Raw genomic sequence first — 19735 nt, forward strand, 5'->3', positions numbered from 1 at the left:
ACTTCATCCTTCATTTTTCTCTCACCAGACCATCATTGTGACACAGAAGATCAGCTTGCATGGAGAGAATGAGGAGGAACCCAACCCTGAGACTTCATGTCAGGACCACATGATAGGTAAGGTTTTACTGTAGCAATGGGCCTACTGTACTTTGAGCTGTCGTCTGAAAACATATAACATTTTAGTGCTAATAAGCAACATTAATATAGATTTCTCAACATAGACATGTTCAGTAGTCACCAGCAATGCATCTCCAACTTTTGCTCTCTATGTAAAGTATTTCTGTAATAGAGTATAGAAACAGTCTCTTATTTTAGGCTTTTGCAGTATACAGAAATAGCTGTTGCCATTCATCACCTAATGGCAAATGCATGTGGGACTTGCATATGTAACACTTTCTCATACCAGTGAAAAACTGTAGGCTTAGAGCCTATAAAAATATTTCCTGTATCTTTGCACGACTGATTCGTCTTGTCACTGGCAGAGTGAGTCTTTATTATCGCGCCACTCTCCCACTGTATTTTGAGGTCATCAATAAAATGGTTACTGTCTCCGGCGTTCAAAAATCCTTTTAGCGTTGCTGGCGTACAGTATTATTTACGTGGCTAAGACATCGGGGGTTGTCAGGGCAGCTGCTGTTCTGAGAGCTTTGGTGTAGCGTACAATGTGTGATAGGAGAATTATATGCAACAACACCCACTTACTATTTCAATGACAAGGCGATCTTTACACGCTGGGCAGTTTGTCATTCGTTGGCAGGTGGAAGGCATTCTTAGGGAACGTGACTAGGACAGGGCAATCGATGTTTATTAGAGTTTTATAACGCTAGTGCCTATCGTTCTGTTGGAATGCTTTAAACTGAGTGGCACATTAACTGTCTATCTTTGAAGAGATGATGCCTGTTGTCCTTTCGTGAATGGGGTCTTCTCTCACTTAGTTTGATGTCAAGATGAAGTCTAAAGGATGGACATTAAGGACCTAGAGTTGCAGGTTATTTTGGACATCATTTACATCAAACATGGAAAACCACATACCACTACATACCATTACTTATGAAAGCTGCTCTCTTTGGCTCTAAGTCGTTTTTATATGCTAGCCTCTGTATTGATGGGGTCGACCACACAGATATTGTGAGAAATAGTTTTGACATGAGATAATGTCCAGGATGTATGAACATTTTCCTGATTCAACTAAGCCCCATATCGTGGAACAGAGCCAAAAATAAGATTGTTAATCGTTTCTGTATTCTAATTAACTGAATGGCATATCTAATTCTGCCAGCTAAGCACATCTATCCAACCTCCCCTCAGTATGAATTAAAGGTCTCATAAAGATTTAAGCAGAGTCCACTTATAGGTCCTGAAGTCCAGCCTAGCGTATAATTTTACCCTGGGCTTTTATGGGTAGAATATGTCACACATTTGCCAGATCTCAATTACTTATTTTCTCTGAACACAAGAAACTAGAAACAAAATTGTATTTTATTTTTGACATAATGTGATATTGTAGCAGGGATTAAAACTAGAAACTAGAAAAGGATGCGGATGGACTCGTGAGTCTGAGATGTGGCGTTGTCATGGTTCAAATCAAATCACATTTTAATTGTCACATGCGCACTAATGCAACAGGTGTAGACTTTACGGTGAAATGCTTACTTACAAGCCCTTAACCAACAACGCAGTTTTCAGAAAAGTGAAATATTTATTAAATAAACTATATTAAAAAAATTCAAGAGCAACAATAAAATAACAATAACGAGGCTATATACAACGGGATCAGTACCGAGTCAATGTGCATTGTTACAGGTTCGTCAAGGTAATTGAGATGATATGTAGGTAAAGTGACTGCATAGATAGTAGATCATAGATCGTAGATCTATAGATCATTGAATTGAAATGGTTTGAGGTCTTGGTCATGTGACAATAGTCATGACCTCTGGTTGTAATTCCCATGCAGTTGCGATGGTGGTTAATGTCTGGGTTTGACACGAGTCCTCATCATAATATGTCATTAGGTCTGCAGTCCCCGATTAGAAAGGAAGATTGAAAAAAAATCAGTGGAACTGGCTTCTAGGTCCATGTTAGACCTTGTTATAGTGTGAGTGCAAACGGCATATTGAAAACGACTGCCAAATCAACTCCTTTGATTATTGAGCTTTGTGAGGTGTGGATGTCTCCCTCTTTCTCTTTCCTTTCTCTCTTTCTCTTTTATTTCCCTTTCTCTGTCTCCCTCTTTATCTTCTGTCTTCTTCCTTGAATATAGGATCAAGAATGTGAGACATTCTGAACTGGTTTACACTTGATGCATAATGCAGAACTCTGTAGTAATTGATCAGCTGCTGTTTTAGGGGCTGGCCACTACCGCCCCCGTGATGACTCATTGCAGATGTATCTAAGCAACATAACAGGCCACCTGTCCATCGAGGTGGTTCATGACCACCTCAGCTACAACATTACTGCGGAGTAGGAGGTGCAAGAGAGGCAGAAGAAGACACATATGACTCTGACTGTGTACTAATAGCATGATTAAGTCGACTCTGTTTACTCCCAGTCATCCAGTGGGATGTTTCTGATGCATAATTGAATTAATTATTGTTTTGATGCACTGTTGGTTTAATTGAATGTCTGGTTGCAAATTTAGAGGGGACTGAAAATATTGCTTTATTAAGGTTAATCATGTATTTTACAACGGCAGCGCATTGCCTCTGATAAAGAGCTTTGGTTTTAATTATGAGGGTTTGATGCAGCTGGTTGGCGATGATGTTGTGCGAGCCCTATGTTTATGGGTTATTGTACTAAAGCATATCCATGGAAGCTCTTACATGCCTTGAACCCCTTCAGGGGAAACGGTTAATATAATTAATGAATTCATTCATTCAATCATCCATCCATCCATTTACCCATTATTTTCTAGAAGTTTGGGTTGAACGTCCAGAGACTGTATGACAACGATGGAGGGATGTGTTAGGGCATATAGAAGAAGTGGATGTTTATGGTCTGAGCGTTACAAGACCAAGCGCCATGGTTAAGGGCAGAGCGAGCAGAAATGAACCCAACTCCCATGCTTGTCCATAAAAGGCAAGAAAGAAATCAGAACTTACAGATTATTCTAAATATCTTCCAAAACAACTGCTCACACGAAAGGATCAATCATTTCCAAGGTTTTTCCATCCTCAACTAGTCTATAATGTACATAACGCTGGATTGATATGTTCTACTTTAGCAATACACTGTGCAACCTAGAATGAAAATAGAACATTGTCAACGTTGCAGTCATATCAGCCATCTGACCTTTCCCCTACTTGTGTCTTTAAACTTAATTAATGTTAGAAGTAGTTCAACACTCTCTTTCTTTTTTGTTTTACCCAAATTGTTGCAATTAAGTAATGAGCACAGAATGATTAGCCAACATCATTCACAGTTACATGGAATTGGATCGTGTCGAACAGCCATCCATCTGTCTCGCTCGGAGACGGAGGCTTTGCAAAACTGTGTATTTTAAACGCTGTCCATCTGTTGCTACAGTGTCCTTAGATCCACTGCGCAGTGTGGAACATATCAAGTTCGGTGAATGTGTATAAATCAACATAGTGTTGATATAGGAGGTAGGGAGAAAAATCACTAATAAATTGGCACTCTAAAGTCACGCTGGGTTCCAAATGGGTGAAATTAGATTGGGAACGCAGAGAGACCTAGGAGTTACAAGCGGCCGTTCATTTTAGATCCTTTTCAAGATTAGTCAGATACCTTTATTCATTTTATGAAGAAGTGATACAGATTTGATCATAGAGGGCTGATAACCACTTATAGGAATAAACCTGATGAATTACACACACAACAGATCGCATCACACATATTACTGGACAAAGTAATATGAAAAGTTCAGACCTTTTTCCTGCATTACATTTCTACAGTTTCTCATAATGATTTGGCTTTGGATTGTACCCAGGTGCTCCGTACGTTAAGTAATGCTCCTGTGTCTCTTGCTTTTGCCTCCATTCGTTCTCCTATCTTATTGAACCTACCCCAAGATGCCTTTTTTACCCACAACACCTTCCGTTGCTTGTGAATCCAATCCAGTGGCTCTTCCTCCTTTCCCCCTCCCCGCCCCCAACCCCATCATCACACGCTGCTTCTCCTGTCCCCCCCCCAGGCTCCAGCTGTCAAATGAGAACCCTGGACAGCGGGATTGGCACCTTCCCCCTCCCTGACTCCGTCACCCGGGTCAATGGGCGCCACATTCCTAGATCTGAGTCCAGCCCCGACCGGACAATGGCGAGCATTCACAGTCCCACTGATCCTGACCAGGACCTCCTCTCGGCCTCTGCTGCTCATTCCCCATCCCATGTGACAGTGCCGTCCCTGTCTGAATCCCAACCACATGTACCACCCACCAGTGCCCTGGGCCACTCCATGTCTGACTCTACAGTTACTGGAAGAGGTTGTGGACAGGAAGCCCTGAGCCGCCTCCCCAGACCATCCACCTCAGGTAAGACTGGGGGTTCACCTCATAACAACATCCCGGTTACTTCTCCATTCTATACCCTTCTCTCAAAGCGTGCACTTCCACACTCCCCTTTATGCATTAAGAAGCCGTAAGTATTGGCTGGACAATGTCCACACCATTGCTCTTATACCAGTACAGTCCCATCATGTGAAGTGCACACTTCAGGGAGAAAAGTCGATGATCGGGACACAACCACTGTTACAGGCTCTGTGTTGTCTCTGGTTCATGCCAATGGTTTTATGTTAGGTAATTCAATGATTCACAGCTGCATATAAAAGTTAGAATGGCTGAGCAGGCTCAGAGGATGTTTGGCCACTGTCATGAAACCCAATTTGGTGTTAACCCATCTATAAATTGTGTGTAAAATGAGAGAGGATAAAATTCAGATTCTCGCTGGCTCAATTTGATTGTGCAATGAGGGTGGCAGTGTTTTACTTCAATTCACATCATTGTGAACCTTAAGTCGCCCTCAAGAATTCACTATACATGTTCCACCCTCTCAATCTCAACAGAGGATCCATTCTCCACTTGAAGCTATTCAGTGAAAAGGAAAACCTTCTACCTTTTGTTATTCAATCTCCTATGCATTTTGAATGCTGGACTAGATGGACAAGCCTATTGGTATTCTGAGTGATATTCTGTAGCTCTGCTTAACAAAGGACACTGCGTCCCCCACCCACCTTCACAAAACCCTCCGGATAATACAACCCACAGACCATATCCCAAGGATAAGTCGCTAATACAATTAGACATGCAAACTCAATAGCGACAATTAGCGACATAGATCATAAACCACCTTCTGCCTGTTCATTTACCGCAGCAACACAACAGCACGACGGTGGGTGGGGAAGAGAGAGAGGGATGGGCTGAGGGAAGTAATACTAACAATGTACTCGTATAGGGATGAGTGATCTCCGTGATCACGCCTAGGGATTTATGCAATCAGGAAATTAGTGTCTATCTGTGTGACCTCGGTACTGCGGTTAAGGTAGGCATGACCAGCAGCTGTCATTATAAGGAATAGAGAAGGAGCCTAATCTCCACCACGGATTCCCTCACAGGTAGTCAAGAAGATGAAAGAACTATTTTGTCCTCGGCGCGGTACAAATTATTCTGCTGATGTTCCCGCGGTGCCGCCGCCAACGAGGCCCAGTTAATTATATTGTCAGGAGAAGGCAGGGAGTTGTATAGAAAAAAAAAAGTGTGAAGGAAGGGGTAGGTAGTCATTAAAATTCACACTGACTCAGCTGTGAGTATCATTGGATGCTTTGTCATTGGGAGTGACAGTTTGAAGCTGGTATTTCGGGGCTGCTTCAAGTCAGAAATGTAGCGATGTAGTCTCGGTAGGGAGGATGCCATTGACTATTAATAGATGAAATGCCAAACTCTCCTCACAATTAAAGAAATTGTAGCATAATGCTCATGTTGTACAGCATGGGCTTTCACAGGTTAACAACTATATTGGCATAGCTTTAGCTATGGATGCGTCCCAAATGGTAACCTATGGCCATGGTCAAACGTAGTGCACTATAAAGGGAATAGGGAGCCATTTGGGATGTAACCATGAGTCTTACTGAAACTCCTGGACCTAATAGCTTTGACATTTTTTATCTCCTCCGCCCTCTATGTACGCAATGCGTAGGCTCTCTTCCTGGTGTGAGTGTGTGGGTTTGGTTGTTGTCTGTGTCTCATGGTTTGTTTCTCTTTACTTTTGAATGATAGATGTCATCAGAAGGAAGCGACTGAGTCAGATAGAGTTATGCAGCACCAGCCACGCAGTCACTACGGAGGCCCACGAGGAACAGGTGGAGAAGAAGAGGAACACTAAGGATCTAAACTCACCCACTGTAAGGAACTTCCCCAGCACTATTAGGCCTATGTCAAAGGGGTGGTGTTTTGGTGGCAAAATAGACTGCAATAGCATAGTAGCATATAATAGCATTGATTCCTTATGTTGCATGAAATACAGTAAATGTTGCTAGTAGTGGAGGGACGTAAATCAATTATCCTCTGACAGAATAATAGCAGCAATAAGAGAACTGCTAAACTGAAAAATCTACAGTACTTCAAATGCCTAGTGGTTGTGTTTCTGTGTAGCACGTAAGACGCATTATCATCTGTAATTGCGGCTTCCGTACAATCCCTATACAATTTCACATTTCCAAGAAGCATTATCATTATGAAAGAGTATCTCTGTAATCTGTTGAGGATACAGTGATATTAAAGGGATTTCATCTACTTCCCCAGAGTCAGATGAACTCGTGGATACCATTTTTATGTCTCTACTTCCAGTATCAATGAAGTTAGATGTAGTTTTGCAAGCCAATGCTAACTAGCATTAGCGCAATGACTGGACGTATATGGGTATCTGATGGCATGCTAGTAGATCTAGGGCCTCATTGCCAAAATCCCAAAGTATCCATTTAAGACAGCAATTGCTAACTAGCGTTAGCACAATTACTAGACGTCTAACAGCTAGTGTGCCATAGAATGCCAGTCATTGTGCTAATGCCAATGCATTTGCGAAACTACTAACTTCCTTCATACTGGATGCAGGGATTGAGGGATTGATCTATCTTCTTATTCTGTTCTGATGTCCCTCTCTTTCCTGAACAGGACAGAGCCCCAAGAGTGTGCACATACTCAGGCAGCAGCAGTGACACCGAGACAGAGTCTGATGGGAACACGCTAGGCTCCACCCAAAGCACCCTTACCAACAGAGCAAAGATGAGCAACCAAGGTCAGAATCTTGTCTGCATCCCACATCCACAGACACAATATTCATGTTATTTAGGCCTACATCATTTGATTTTAGCCAGTGTTTCTTGATTTGGTTGATTGATTGATAGATATATTGATTGAAACATGCTCTCCACAGTCTACCACGAAGAGAAGACGATGAAGAGGAACAGTGTGGGAAAGTTCCCGTCAATCATGGACTACTATCAGCATGATATGTTCTCTCACATAGAGAAGGACGAACACAGGGGCAGTTTCTCCCAATACCACTTGTTGCACAACCAGTCATCGCGAGAGGGCAAAGCAGGAGACAGACTAAGCGTAAGTACTTCCTGTTGACCTATGACATACACTGAACAAATATCTGAACGCAACAATTTCAAAGGTTTTACTGGGTTACAGTTCATATAAGGAAATGAGTCAATTGAAATAAATTCATTAGCCCCTAATATATGGATTTCACAAGACTGGGCAATGTCGCAGCCACGGGTTGGCCTGGGAGGCCATATGCCCACCCATTTGGGAGCCAGGCCCAGCCAATCAGAATGAGTTTTCACCCACAAAAGGGCTTTATTACAGACAGAAATACTCCCCAGCACCCCCTGCCAAATTCTCTAAAACAACGTTGGAGATGGCTTATGGTAGAGAAATTAACATTCAATTCCCTGGCAACAGCTCTGGTGGACATTCCTGCAGGGCATACTCCCTCAAAACTTGAGACATTAGTGGCATTGTGTTGTGTGACAAAACACATTTTAGTGGCCTTTTATTGCCCCCAGCATAAGGTGCAACTGTGTAATTATCATGCTGTTTAATCATTTTATTGATATGCCACACCTGTCAGGTGGATGGATTATCTTGGCAAAGGAGAAATGTTCACTAACATAGCTCAGTTGGTAGAGCATGGCGCTTGTAACGCCAGGGTAGTGGGTTCGATTCCCGGGACCACCCATACGTAGAATGTATGCACACATGACTGTAAGTCGCTTTGGATAAAAGCGTCTGCTAAATGGCATATATATATATGTAAACAAATTTGTTGGCAAAATTGGAGAGAAATATGCTTTTCGTGCTTATGGATTTTCTATTTCAGCTCATGAAACATGGGACCAACAGTTTACATGTTGCATTTATATTTTTGTTCAGTATATTACCTTTGACATGTCCTTTTGTAGCTCGTCAACTAGATGACTAGATGATTATGGTCTGTTGATGTTGCTTCAGGTGGATCTATTGTATGGACCACTTTACTTCTTTACCTTATGTAAGATCATGCATTAGCTCAAAACAAACTGTTTCCATGGTAACTTGCACTCGCTGTGAAGCAACATTTGTCCTTTTCCAGCTTCTCCAGCTTTCTCAAAGTGCGTTCCGAGTCCACAAAGCTTGATGTCTTTCACCCTCCTACACAGCGCTGTAGTTGGATTGTTCAGACATTTTCATAAAACAAAAAAACTGAAAGTCACCTAATTGCTTTCGATCGGCTTGCCCTCTCGTGTCACGGGGTATTTGCCTACCAGTATTTAACTTCACTGAATGACAAATTAGGAGCAGTGACCATGAAATGGCCCTCACCCCCCTTGGCCCCCACTTCCCCTCAGATCAGTGCAGTAGAATAACCTAACACACACACACACACACACACACACACACACACACACACACACACACACACACACACACACACACACACACACACACACACACACACACCTGACAGAAAAATCCATAATCTGCAAAAGGATCTGACTCAACACAAGTTCAGAGAGGGAAAGAGAGCGAGAGGAGAAATACATGAATATGTTTTATGTTCTTGAACTCTGGTTCTTACTGTTGGCCTACAGAGGCCTTGTACTATGAAAGAGGAGCAGTACTGAAAGTTGCAGCTACTCTGCTAAAGCAAAAAACAACTTTGCAGGGCTCAGGGTGTATGCCTTTTTATTAAACATCATCCTTGCCCGTCTCTTTTTGGGGTCAAACATTTCTAATAGATTCAATAAGTACAGATTTATTCCATTCTGCATTGACTGAACAATTGACTGCTCAAAATTGAATGTGGAGAAACGAATGTCCTTGGCGTATGCTTTGACCCTGACGAAGGCTCTGCCTTGAATAATTGGGAAAAAAATGGAGCTTTTTGTCTTCTCAGCCATTAGTCTACACTTAATAAAATAATTCCACTCCCACTCTACAAAGGCGTTTGTGCTAAAATGGCCTGGATTTGACCATTTTTTATGTCAGTGTGAAATAAAGGGAAGTTTGGTTGCTGGTTGTGGACGTGGGGTTGTAAACTGAGGATTTTCTGACAAGGTTTATGTGTGGTTGGCTGCTGCGGTGATGAGCTGGGAGTTTGAAAGCATGGCTCTGATTGTGATGAGATTCCCTACAGAAATGCAGCGTGTCGGACAGAGATCATGTGCATCCAACCTGCACAGAGATCACCCAAACAACGACAACAAATACACCCAAAGACAGAGCAACACTATGGATTTAATCCTACCATCTTTTGCTGTCCAATAATTGGTCTTGGAAAGACCTCCACAAGAAAACACCTTCATAAATAAAATAAAGAAACTTTGAAAAGACATCTAACACAATAAAGGCCTATGAGGATTGTTGACATTGTTTAGTTGAATAGCACTTGACTATTCTAAATGAATCCGTTAATAATTCAATGTTCAAGTTCAAGGTAGATATGTGTTGAGTTACAGAAGAGAAAACCTCATTTAATAGCCATCAACCAAACAAGATGATGGTCCCCCTTTCAACCCATTTACTCCTTTTCAACCCATTTACTACTCCTTTTCAACCCATTTACTCCTTATTAACATGTATTTTGCCTTAAAGGGACACAGTTGCCCTCCTGTCCACCCATGACAATACCCCCATACATACAGTGGGGTCTGAAATTATTGACACCCTTGATAAAAATGAGCCAAAATGACTGTATAAAATAAATAATACAAATACTGAGCTACAGTATATTGTATGCTCCCAAAAAATTGGAAATTCAGAGAATTAGATTTTTTTTAAAGAAGTAATATCAATGTTTTCTCAAAATGTAGGGGTCACAATACCTCCAATTGCCAGGATAATGGCATTGAGCCTTTTTCTAAATGTTCCTCCATACAGATGTATTTCAGATCCTTGATATCCTTCTTCTGTGCTTATGGACTGCCCTCTTCAATTCAAACCACAGGTTTTCAATGGGTTTCATGTCCGCGTAGACTGAGATGGCCATTGCAAAATGTTGTTTTTGTGTACTTGGGGTTATTGTCTTGCTGGAAGTTCCACTTGCGGCCAAGTTTCAGCCTCCTGGCAGAGGAGGCAACCAGGTGTGTGGCATAAGATGTCCCTGATGTCCCTCATGATGCCATTGACCTTAACAATGGTTCCTGGACCAGTGTAAGCAAAATAGCCCCATAACATCAAAGATCCACCACCATATTGTACAGTAGGAATGGGGTTCTTTTCTGCTCATGCATTCTAATTTCGACTCTAAACTCACTACTGGTGTGCTTGGCTAAAGAGCTCTATTTTCATGTCATCCCAAAAATGTAAAAGCCTGGAGTTTGCTTCATGGCATTATTATAAAAAATAAATAAAAATAGGGGGTAGATCAGCACTAATATTGCAAGTAAATTTGGGCTTTCATCAATTTAATTGTTTGCACAATTTCCAATCCCCTATATATATATATATATATATATATTTTTTTTTTTTAACATACAGTACCAGTCAAAAGTTAGGACACACCTACTCATTCAAGGGTTTTTCTTTACAACTTTACATTGTAGAATAATAGTGAAGACATCAAAACTATGAAATCACACAAATGGAATCATGTAGTAACCAAAAAAATGTAAAACAAATCCTTTGCTTTGATGACAGCTTTGCACACTCTTGGCATTCTCCCAGCCAGCTTCACCTGGAATGCTTTTCCAACTGTCTTGAAGGAGTTCCCACATATGCTGAGCACTTGTTGACTGCTTTTCCTTCACTCTGCGGTCCAACTCATCCCAAACCATCTCAATTTGGTTGAGGTCGGGTGAGGTCATCTGATGCAGCACTCCATCGCTCTCCTTCATGGTCAAATAGCCCTTACACAGCCTGGAGGTGTGTTGTGTCATTTTCCTGTTGAAAAACAAATGATAGTCCTAATAAGCGTGTGCCTTGAATTCTAAATAAATCACAGACACAGCAAAGCACCCCCACACCATCACACCTCCTCCTCCATGCTTCATGGTGGGAACCACACATGCGTAGGTCATCCGTTCACCGACTCTGCGTCTCACAAAGACACAGTGGTTGGAACCTGAAATCTCAAATTTTGACTCATCAGACCAAAGGACAGATTTCAACCGGTCTAATGTTCATTGGTCATGTTTCATGGCCCAAGCAAGTCTCTTCTTCTTATTGGTGTCCTTTAGTAGTGGTTTCTTTGCAGCAATTTAACCCCGAAGGCCTGATTCACACAGTCCCCTTTGAACAGTTGATGTTGAGATTTGTCTGTTACTTGAACCCTGTGAAGCATTTATTTGAGCAGCAATTTGAGGTGCAGTTAACTCTAGTGATCTTATCCTCTACAGCAGAGGTAACTCTGGGTCTTCCTTTCCTGTGGCGGTCCTCATGAGAGCCAGTTTCCTCATAGTGCTTAATGGTTTTTGCGACTGCACTTGAAGAGACTTTCAAAGTTCTTGACATTTTCCAGATTGACTGACCTTCATGTCTTAAAGTAATGATGGACTGTCATTTCAGATTTAGATGCACTATTGTAAAGTGGCTGTTCCACTGGATGTCATAAGGTGAATGCACCAATTTGTAAGTCGCTCTGGATAAGAGCGTCTGCTAAATGACTTAAATGTAATGTAAATGTAATTTCTCTTTGATTATTTGAGCCGTTCTTGCCATAATATGGACTTGGTCTTTTACAAAGTAGGGTTTTCTTCTGTATACCAACCCTACCTTGTCACAACACAACTAACTATCTCAAATGCATTAAGAAGGAAATAAATTCACAAAGGAACTTTCAACAAGGCACGCCTGTTAATTGAAACGCATTCCAGGTGACTACCTCATGAGAGTAGAGAGAATGCAGAGTGTACAAAGCTGTCAAGGCAAAGGGGGGCTACTGTGAAGAATCTCAAATGAAATATATTTTAATTTGTTTTACACTTTCGGTTACGACATGAATCCATATCTGTTATTTCCTAGTTTTGATGTCTTCACTGTTATTCTACAATGCAGAAAATATCTATAAAAGTATAGGAAAAAACCATGGATGAGTAGGTGTGTCCAAACCTTTGACTGTTACTGTATGTATATAGATCTTGTATATATTTTCCCTTATTATTTTCCCCTTCCTAATTGGAGTAAACCAATGGACAACAACAACTTCTACTTCCAGCTTATACATACCATATACTGTACATTTTAAGGACACAGTATGTTTTACAATATAGTTACCTTTTTTTTTTTTTTGTCCCATCCTTGTTTCTGTTTTGTCCCAGCTACCCTTAACCCACCATCTGTCGTTGAAGTCCATCCAGTTTTGATTTCTATTTGAGATATATTATTTATGTTTCACAAAAGTTCTGAACCTTTCTATTCTCATAGTTTCTACAGACTTGTAAAGTAAAGATAAACATTTTTGCTAAGAGTGTTATTATATTATTGATCGCTTGACTAAGACTTTTCAAATCACCCAGCAGTGCTAAATGGCATTGGCACTTGGATTCGATAGGAACTGGTGCTTTGGTCAGATTACATGAAATTAGAGGTCTTTTGGCCACTCACATCAGTGGTATGTGTGGCACCAAAATGAGAATGTATGAGCCGAAAAGAAACCCGTACCTACTGTAAAATATGGTGGTGTGACCATTCCCTTTAAGTCAGTCAGGTAAGTTCATAATATCGTTAGGGAAGATTCGTTTGGGAAGTGTGCGGAAGGTGCGGACGGGGGGGAGCGCGGGTGCGGTGTGAGATTGGGTGATTTAAGTGCCTTTAATAACCTTTCACAAACACTCAGGAGAGTGATGTAAAGCTCAGCAGCTCCCATCAGAGACCTCATGGCCCAGCCTGGCCCCCATTCATCATCCTGACACTGCCTGACAGCCACACTGCCTGCTTGCCTCTCTGGCTGCCTGCCTCTCTGGCTGCCTGCCTCTCTGGCTGCCTGGCTACACCCCCTCTTCCCTCTGCCTCCTTCAATCTCCCCCCTTTTTATTTCTATATCTTCCTCTCTTTATTTCCCTCTCTATCTTTCCTTCTCTCCCTTTTTCTCTTTTTTTCCTTCTCTCCCAGGTTCTCTCTCTCTTTCGCTCCCTTCTCTCTCTCTCTCTCTCTCTCTCTCTCCTCCCTTCTCTCTCTCTCGCTCCCTTCTCTCTCTCTCGCTCCCTTCTCTCTCTCTCTCGCTCCCTTCTCTCTCTCTCTCGCTCCCTTCTCTCTCTGCCGATGGGTAATAGAGATTGCTGCAGGCCTCTCCGACAGGGGAAAACAGCATTAGATGCTGTGCTGGGGCCCGGCATGGCAGGGCCTAAGGAGCCAGACCAGAGAGGGCCAGGTTACACAGCAATATGCCTCATAACTATGTAATATCTGTGTTCACACTTTCTCCCCCAGCTGCTTGTAACAGCTTGTTACCTGGAGCACTAATGCAATGGGGAGAGAGAGGCATGTTTTTGGTCTTGGACATGCAATTGGAAGTAGAAGTACAGACATGTAAGATGTGCTTCAGATGACAGACTTTCGAATCAAAAATTGGGCCGAAATGTTATGAGTAATTTGTAATTATCTAAATATCAGAGGTGTTTTTTTTTTAAACATCTGACACCAAGTGTAGAGAAAAAGTATTGTCTCTCAAGGCCCACATGCCTATATATATATATATATATATTGATTGATTGATTTAAATTGTATACCAGCTGCTACTGCCTATACGTACATACACAACAGTATACCATTAGTGGTATATGAACAATAAATATTTCAGACACACAACAATTGTCCAGAATCCCAGTCAGGGAGAAGAACAGCCGTTCTCTATTTGACCTCCTTATCGACTGACTGACTCTTCTTTAGAAAGGAAGAATGTTTCCAACGTATATATTCTGTCAGAATCCAAGTTACCTAAGAAATTCCCATTGAACTGAAATACCTCAGTGTTGCTAGATGATAACCAATTAGCCGTTGACAAGCTCTTTTTTCCACCTGATGTGCCCCTGAGGCGATGTTTTCCTGTGTGTTCCCGTTGTAAAGGATACACTTCAACTGGCTCCTTAGGTGCCTTCGGATGGTCAAGGTCTGCACGGAGGTTGGTTTCGACCCACAGACAAGAGTGGTAATTGTGTTTCACCAAATCAAATTCAATCACAGATAAGAATCCCTCCTACCGAGATAGAGAGCTCAGGGCTGTTAGGAGAAGAACAGGACCATGATTGCTGTTCCTCACTGTCAAAGGCACTGAACGAAAGGCCACCCCAATTCCAATCACTGATCACAATCAAGTCAAACACCCTCTGCTCGGCTCTCATGGTCTCCCACATCCATGCACCTGTAGACTACACTACACCGGCACATACTATATGGTTGGCTTCCCGGACCCAGATTGAGCCTAGTCTTGGACTAAAAAGCATTTTCGATGTAGCACTTTTGACTCTCCAGTAACTTTGCTACAATGGAGATGTGTCCTTTTGCAGATTTGAGTCATATTCGTTTTTTTTATCACCAACCCTTGAATTACCATTATTAGTCACTGTATCTCAAAAGTGATATTTTTCAGAAGTCGAGGGTATTTCCGATTTTCTCTGTGCTGATTTAGTACGTGAAGAATATCTAACCCGCGGTGCCGGTGTTTAGAATGCATTACTGTAAACCGGCAGATTGTTAGCAGAGTGGTTCTGGGCTGGAGTTCCTGGGAGGAAAGCCATTTCTAAGAGGCACCTGGCAGTGAACACTTAATGATGAGGAGTTAGTGCAACCCCGAGGGCGGTCTATACCCCTGGTAATACGGTAATACCTCTGTGTACTCTCCACCCAGGAAGTGTGTGGATGGCTTGGCCCTTTCAGTAGATTGGCTGGAGGAAAAATATTCTAATAGTTATTGACCAAGGTTGAATTACACAACATCTATTTTTTTCTACTGAAGATGTGTTTTGTATTCACTGTGGTTAGATTTATGACTGTATGTGGAAAAATGCATTATGCATGATTTCTGTGATTATGCTAGATTGGAGATGCAGAGCTTTATATATCTATATATATATATCAATGGAGACTTCTCCTATTGTTGTGTTGCCAATTTACTCAAGGGTGGTGGAATGGCTTGGAGGCGTTTTCCATGAAAGAAGGCAATGAGTTCAGCCACCACACACGATAAAAGTGTACATGCCAAAAATATTTCTCAAAAGTACATAAACAACAGGACCTAGAGGGATCTAGGGATTCATCCTGAAACTGCAACATTAATGCTGCAATCTGGGATTTATTTCTCTAGACAAATGGCAGCTCCACTCTTGTTGTGGTATAATCTTCAAGAATTAATGGATTGAAATCTCCATTGAACAGATACCCAGATACCACTTTATACCTTTAAGTTAGAATCTCCGTGCATACCAAAACACCTGTCAATATGCAAAATGATATACAGTAGCTGTTTTCTCTCCAGTATATTTGAGGTTAAGCCATTTGCGTTAATTTATAGCGAGAAGAAGCTGGCTGCCGTTTCACTCGTTTCTTTTTTAACAACATGGGCTCCTGACAAAAATATAATATGCTGTGTTAAAACAGCTACGAAGGAGAATCTCTCCCTCCCTCCCTCCCTCCCTCCCTCCCTCCCTCCCTGTAGAGAGGTTGATATCTCATGGCAGATTCCCCCAGACAGACTCATTGGGCCTTAAGCATGGGAGGAGAATGAACAAAGCTCTCAATAAATCAATGCGATACTCAGGAATGGCAGTAGTCAAATTGCTTTGTGGTGTTGCATTACTCTGAACTAGATGTACACTGAGTGTACAAAACAGTTCCATGACATAGACTGACCTCTCGAGTCAACATGGGCCAGCATCCCTGTGGAACACTTTCGACACTCTGTAGAGTCCATGCCCCGACAAATTGAGGCTGTTCTGAGGGCAAAGGGGGGTGCAACTCAACATTAGCAAGGTGTTCCTAATGTTTTGTACACTCAGAGTAAATTCAGCATGACAGCCTTGTTTTTGTTGTTTCTGGACATTCTTTGTCGAGAGACAGAGTGACAGATTGCTCCTTTCTCCAAATCATTTAATATAAGTAATCTGGGACAGTTTTGTTGTTTGAATACCAGATTGGCCCTTTAATGTATGATGATAATAATGTGCTGCAGTGTGGGCAGATGACAAAAACACATCTCGTCTCATTTTCTCCTCTCTTATTTGTCTTGTTGTTGCTGTAGAAAGGGAATCGAGTGGACATGACGACAGGCGGCTGCGGAGGGGGGGTCCAGGTCGGCTCCAGAGACGTGTCCTTGGATTCCCTGAACAAGCTAAACAGCAGTGGGCTGGGGCTGTACCCGGAGACAGAGCTAAGGCCCAGTAGCGGTGACTGCTCCTGTTCCACAGGGGAGAGAGAAGAGGACTGCTGCAGCAGGGTTGACAACGAGCCCTCGTCGTCCAGCTACTACTCCAACAAGCCCGGGGCGGAGCGTGTGGGTTCTCTCAGTGATTCGCTTTACGACAGCTTCTCCTCATGCACCAGTCAAGGCTCCAACGATGTGTAGAGTAAGAAAGTGGAGGCCGGGGATGATTCTGTTGGAGTCTTCTATTGGAGGCCTCTGCTACTCCCACCAACCGAAGCACTTAGGTCATAAGAAAGGAAGGGATGTCATCGGTGATGTCATAAGATAAGGACGTGAACCCAGACTGTACGGTATGCATGACGTCTGAGATGGACAATTAAAATATAGGCTACAACAGTACCACCGTTCAAGGTGTGGAAAGCAATATTAGAAATTGTCTTGCATTATATATTTTTCCCCGAAGGGGGAATGTTTTTTTTAAATCATTGCACTGTAAAAATACTGTACAAAGTTAAGGAATTCAACTTGAAGACATAACTAGAGTAAATACCACCAAATCCAAATCAAACCAATCAGCAATATCATCAGGAGCAACTGATGATGCCTAGTAGTGTGGAGCAATACCTTAAGAATGATAATATGTGCAAAAAACTATTACGGTTGTTGGATGTGGATAGATGGTTTTCTCACTGATCATTATTTCTCAAAATATTTCTCAAATGTTTTACTGCCACAGTGTTGTATGCCACAATGGCAGGCCTACACACCACAACTACCATCATGCAATACACTGCAACCCATACCATACAATCATAGCTCCTAAAGCCATTGTGTCAAACGTGTACGATTACTAGACTGCTGTGCTATTTTGAAAGTTGCATGGCGAACTCAAATGTGACACACATTAGACACATTATTTTTGAAGTGGCGGGATTTATACTTTATATTAAGTGACCTAAATACACGCATTTGCACATTTAATTGAACCACCAGTACTGTGGAATCTTAAAGAATAGTATCCTGCATATTGAATGTACTGGAGTCAATATTGACTTTGAGTTGTGGTACAGATGAGAAATACATGATCAATACATGATCAATCATTTCTACCTGCAAGTCAAAACTGTCAAGCTAATCTTCAACTGCTATGTAGTGGCTTAAAGGGATACTTTGGGATATTTGACAATGAAGCCCTTTATCTTCTTCCCTAGTCAGATGAACTCATGGATGCCATTATCTCATGTCTCTGCATCCAGTATGAAGGAAGTTAGAGTTAGTTGTGTGAGCTAATGCTAACTAGTGTTGGCGCAATGACTGGAAGTATATCTACTAGCATGCTAGCAGTTACCATAGACTTCCAGTCATTATGCTAACACTATTTAGCAATGTCCTTCAAACTGCCCGTAGAGACATAAAAATGGTATCCACTAATTAATTTGACTCTGGGGAAGTAGAAAAAATCCTGAATTATCCCTTTAAGCAATCACCGTGCCATCACCATTGTACTTGGGTCACTCAGTATTTCATGTAAACATAGAACTGAACTAGTGTCAGAACGGTACTTATGAATCAGAAACTTCTGTTGGCTTCGATAACACATTTGCGGAGCAAGGTCTATGCTAGTAGCTCAGGGAAAATGCAACGCGTATACCTAGTTACCTTGAATATAAGGTTACAACTCATGGAAAATACATTTTTCATTTTTAAAACGGAAAACAGACATTTTTTGAAAAATAAAACCTTCATGAACTTCAAGATAACATAACTGTTGAAACTGTGTCTCTTGTAGCATCATAAAACACTCATTTTTTTGTATATTTTGTTTGTGTGTTAAAAACTGCAATTAAATTCATTTCAGAATGGAGCTGAGTGGTATATGCAATTTAAAACATTTAATAATTGTGTAATGTTTGCCAATCATTCAAACTATATATCTATTGATTGAGAACAGTTCAACATTTCTTGATCGTTTCCTCGTTTTGTGACTTCCTGTAGTGTTTGTCGATACAAAATGTTTTATTTTGTCGAATAAAAGCTACTACTGCAACCTTTTATCACTTTATCCTATAACACATTTGACACGTAGTAGGAATAAATCATCATGCCAAACGTGCGTAATTTGATTCTGGTGCTAATCAAAAACAGACTGTACGTTTCATTGTTTGAACAATTTTCCATCAAACTGTTAATAATATGTAAGGAGAGTCTTGCTAAGACCATAGTGTGTATTTTTCTAGCTGACGAGTATTTATATCCCACTTTTTGTACATGGAACTGTATAGTGGTGTTTAATTGTCCTACTTCACATCTTCTCTGCTTGATTGTTCCTTTGTAAGAGAACCTGTTACCAGCAGTGTTAGTTTGGTGTGCAATTTTACGTGTGCAATTTTGGCTGTTACATTAGACTTTTAATGCTATATTTTATGTAATAATTTCCCAGACAAATAAAAATAAATGATTTCCTATTTTAAATTTGGTGCAGCTTTCGTAACAGTTGGAGGTTGACGTTAGTGTATGTATGTGTGTGTGCGTGCAGTCATACACGTGTGCGTTCAGTATCATATACTGTAGTCAAATGTAAGGTACTATAGTCATAAGGAACAGTGAGGTCTTCGCTGATCTTTGCCATTGCGCTCATAAATGTGTAACTGAAATATATATATGCTACAGCAGGGAATTGTTAATAATGGCAAGGTTTGAGCCAAGTCCTGCCTTCAAATGCTTGCGGTAATAGTCATAGTCTTCAACTACAAAACGTGTTAAACGTATAGCCTGTGTTCACTGAGCTTCACTCTCTTTAACAGTGCTTATAAAGTAGGGGCATTTATAACAATTGGAGTCTCTTGATGGGTAATTATGTGACTATAAATAAAAGTAATTAATTCAGCCACCCAAGAGTGACATCCAAACATTCTCTCTCCCATCTCTCTCTCTCTCTCA

At 41.3% G+C, this 19735-nt stretch overlaps 1 protein-coding gene across 1 annotated transcript in view; it reads left to right on the plus strand.

Annotated features, from left to right (window-relative positions):
- The window catches only part of LOC118363170 (nck-associated protein 5-like), a 173191-nt gene extending 153924 nt beyond the window's left edge, over positions 1-19267 (plus strand). The window contains 6 exon segments of the mRNA XM_052488619.1: positions 29-116; positions 4153-4488; positions 6229-6353; positions 7123-7246; positions 7385-7566; positions 16673-19267. Coding sequence (XP_052344579.1) covers positions 29-116; positions 4153-4488; positions 6229-6353; positions 7123-7246; positions 7385-7566; positions 16673-16996 — 1179 coding nt within the window. The 3' untranslated portion in view covers positions 16997-19267.
- The last annotated feature ends 468 nt before the right edge of the window (positions 19268-19735 follow it).

The sequence above is a fragment of the Oncorhynchus keta genome, chromosome 30, assembly GCF_023373465.1.
Source record: "Oncorhynchus keta strain PuntledgeMale-10-30-2019 chromosome 30, Oket_V2, whole genome shotgun sequence".
NCBI lineage: Eukaryota > Metazoa > Chordata > Actinopteri > Salmoniformes > Salmonidae > Oncorhynchus > Oncorhynchus keta.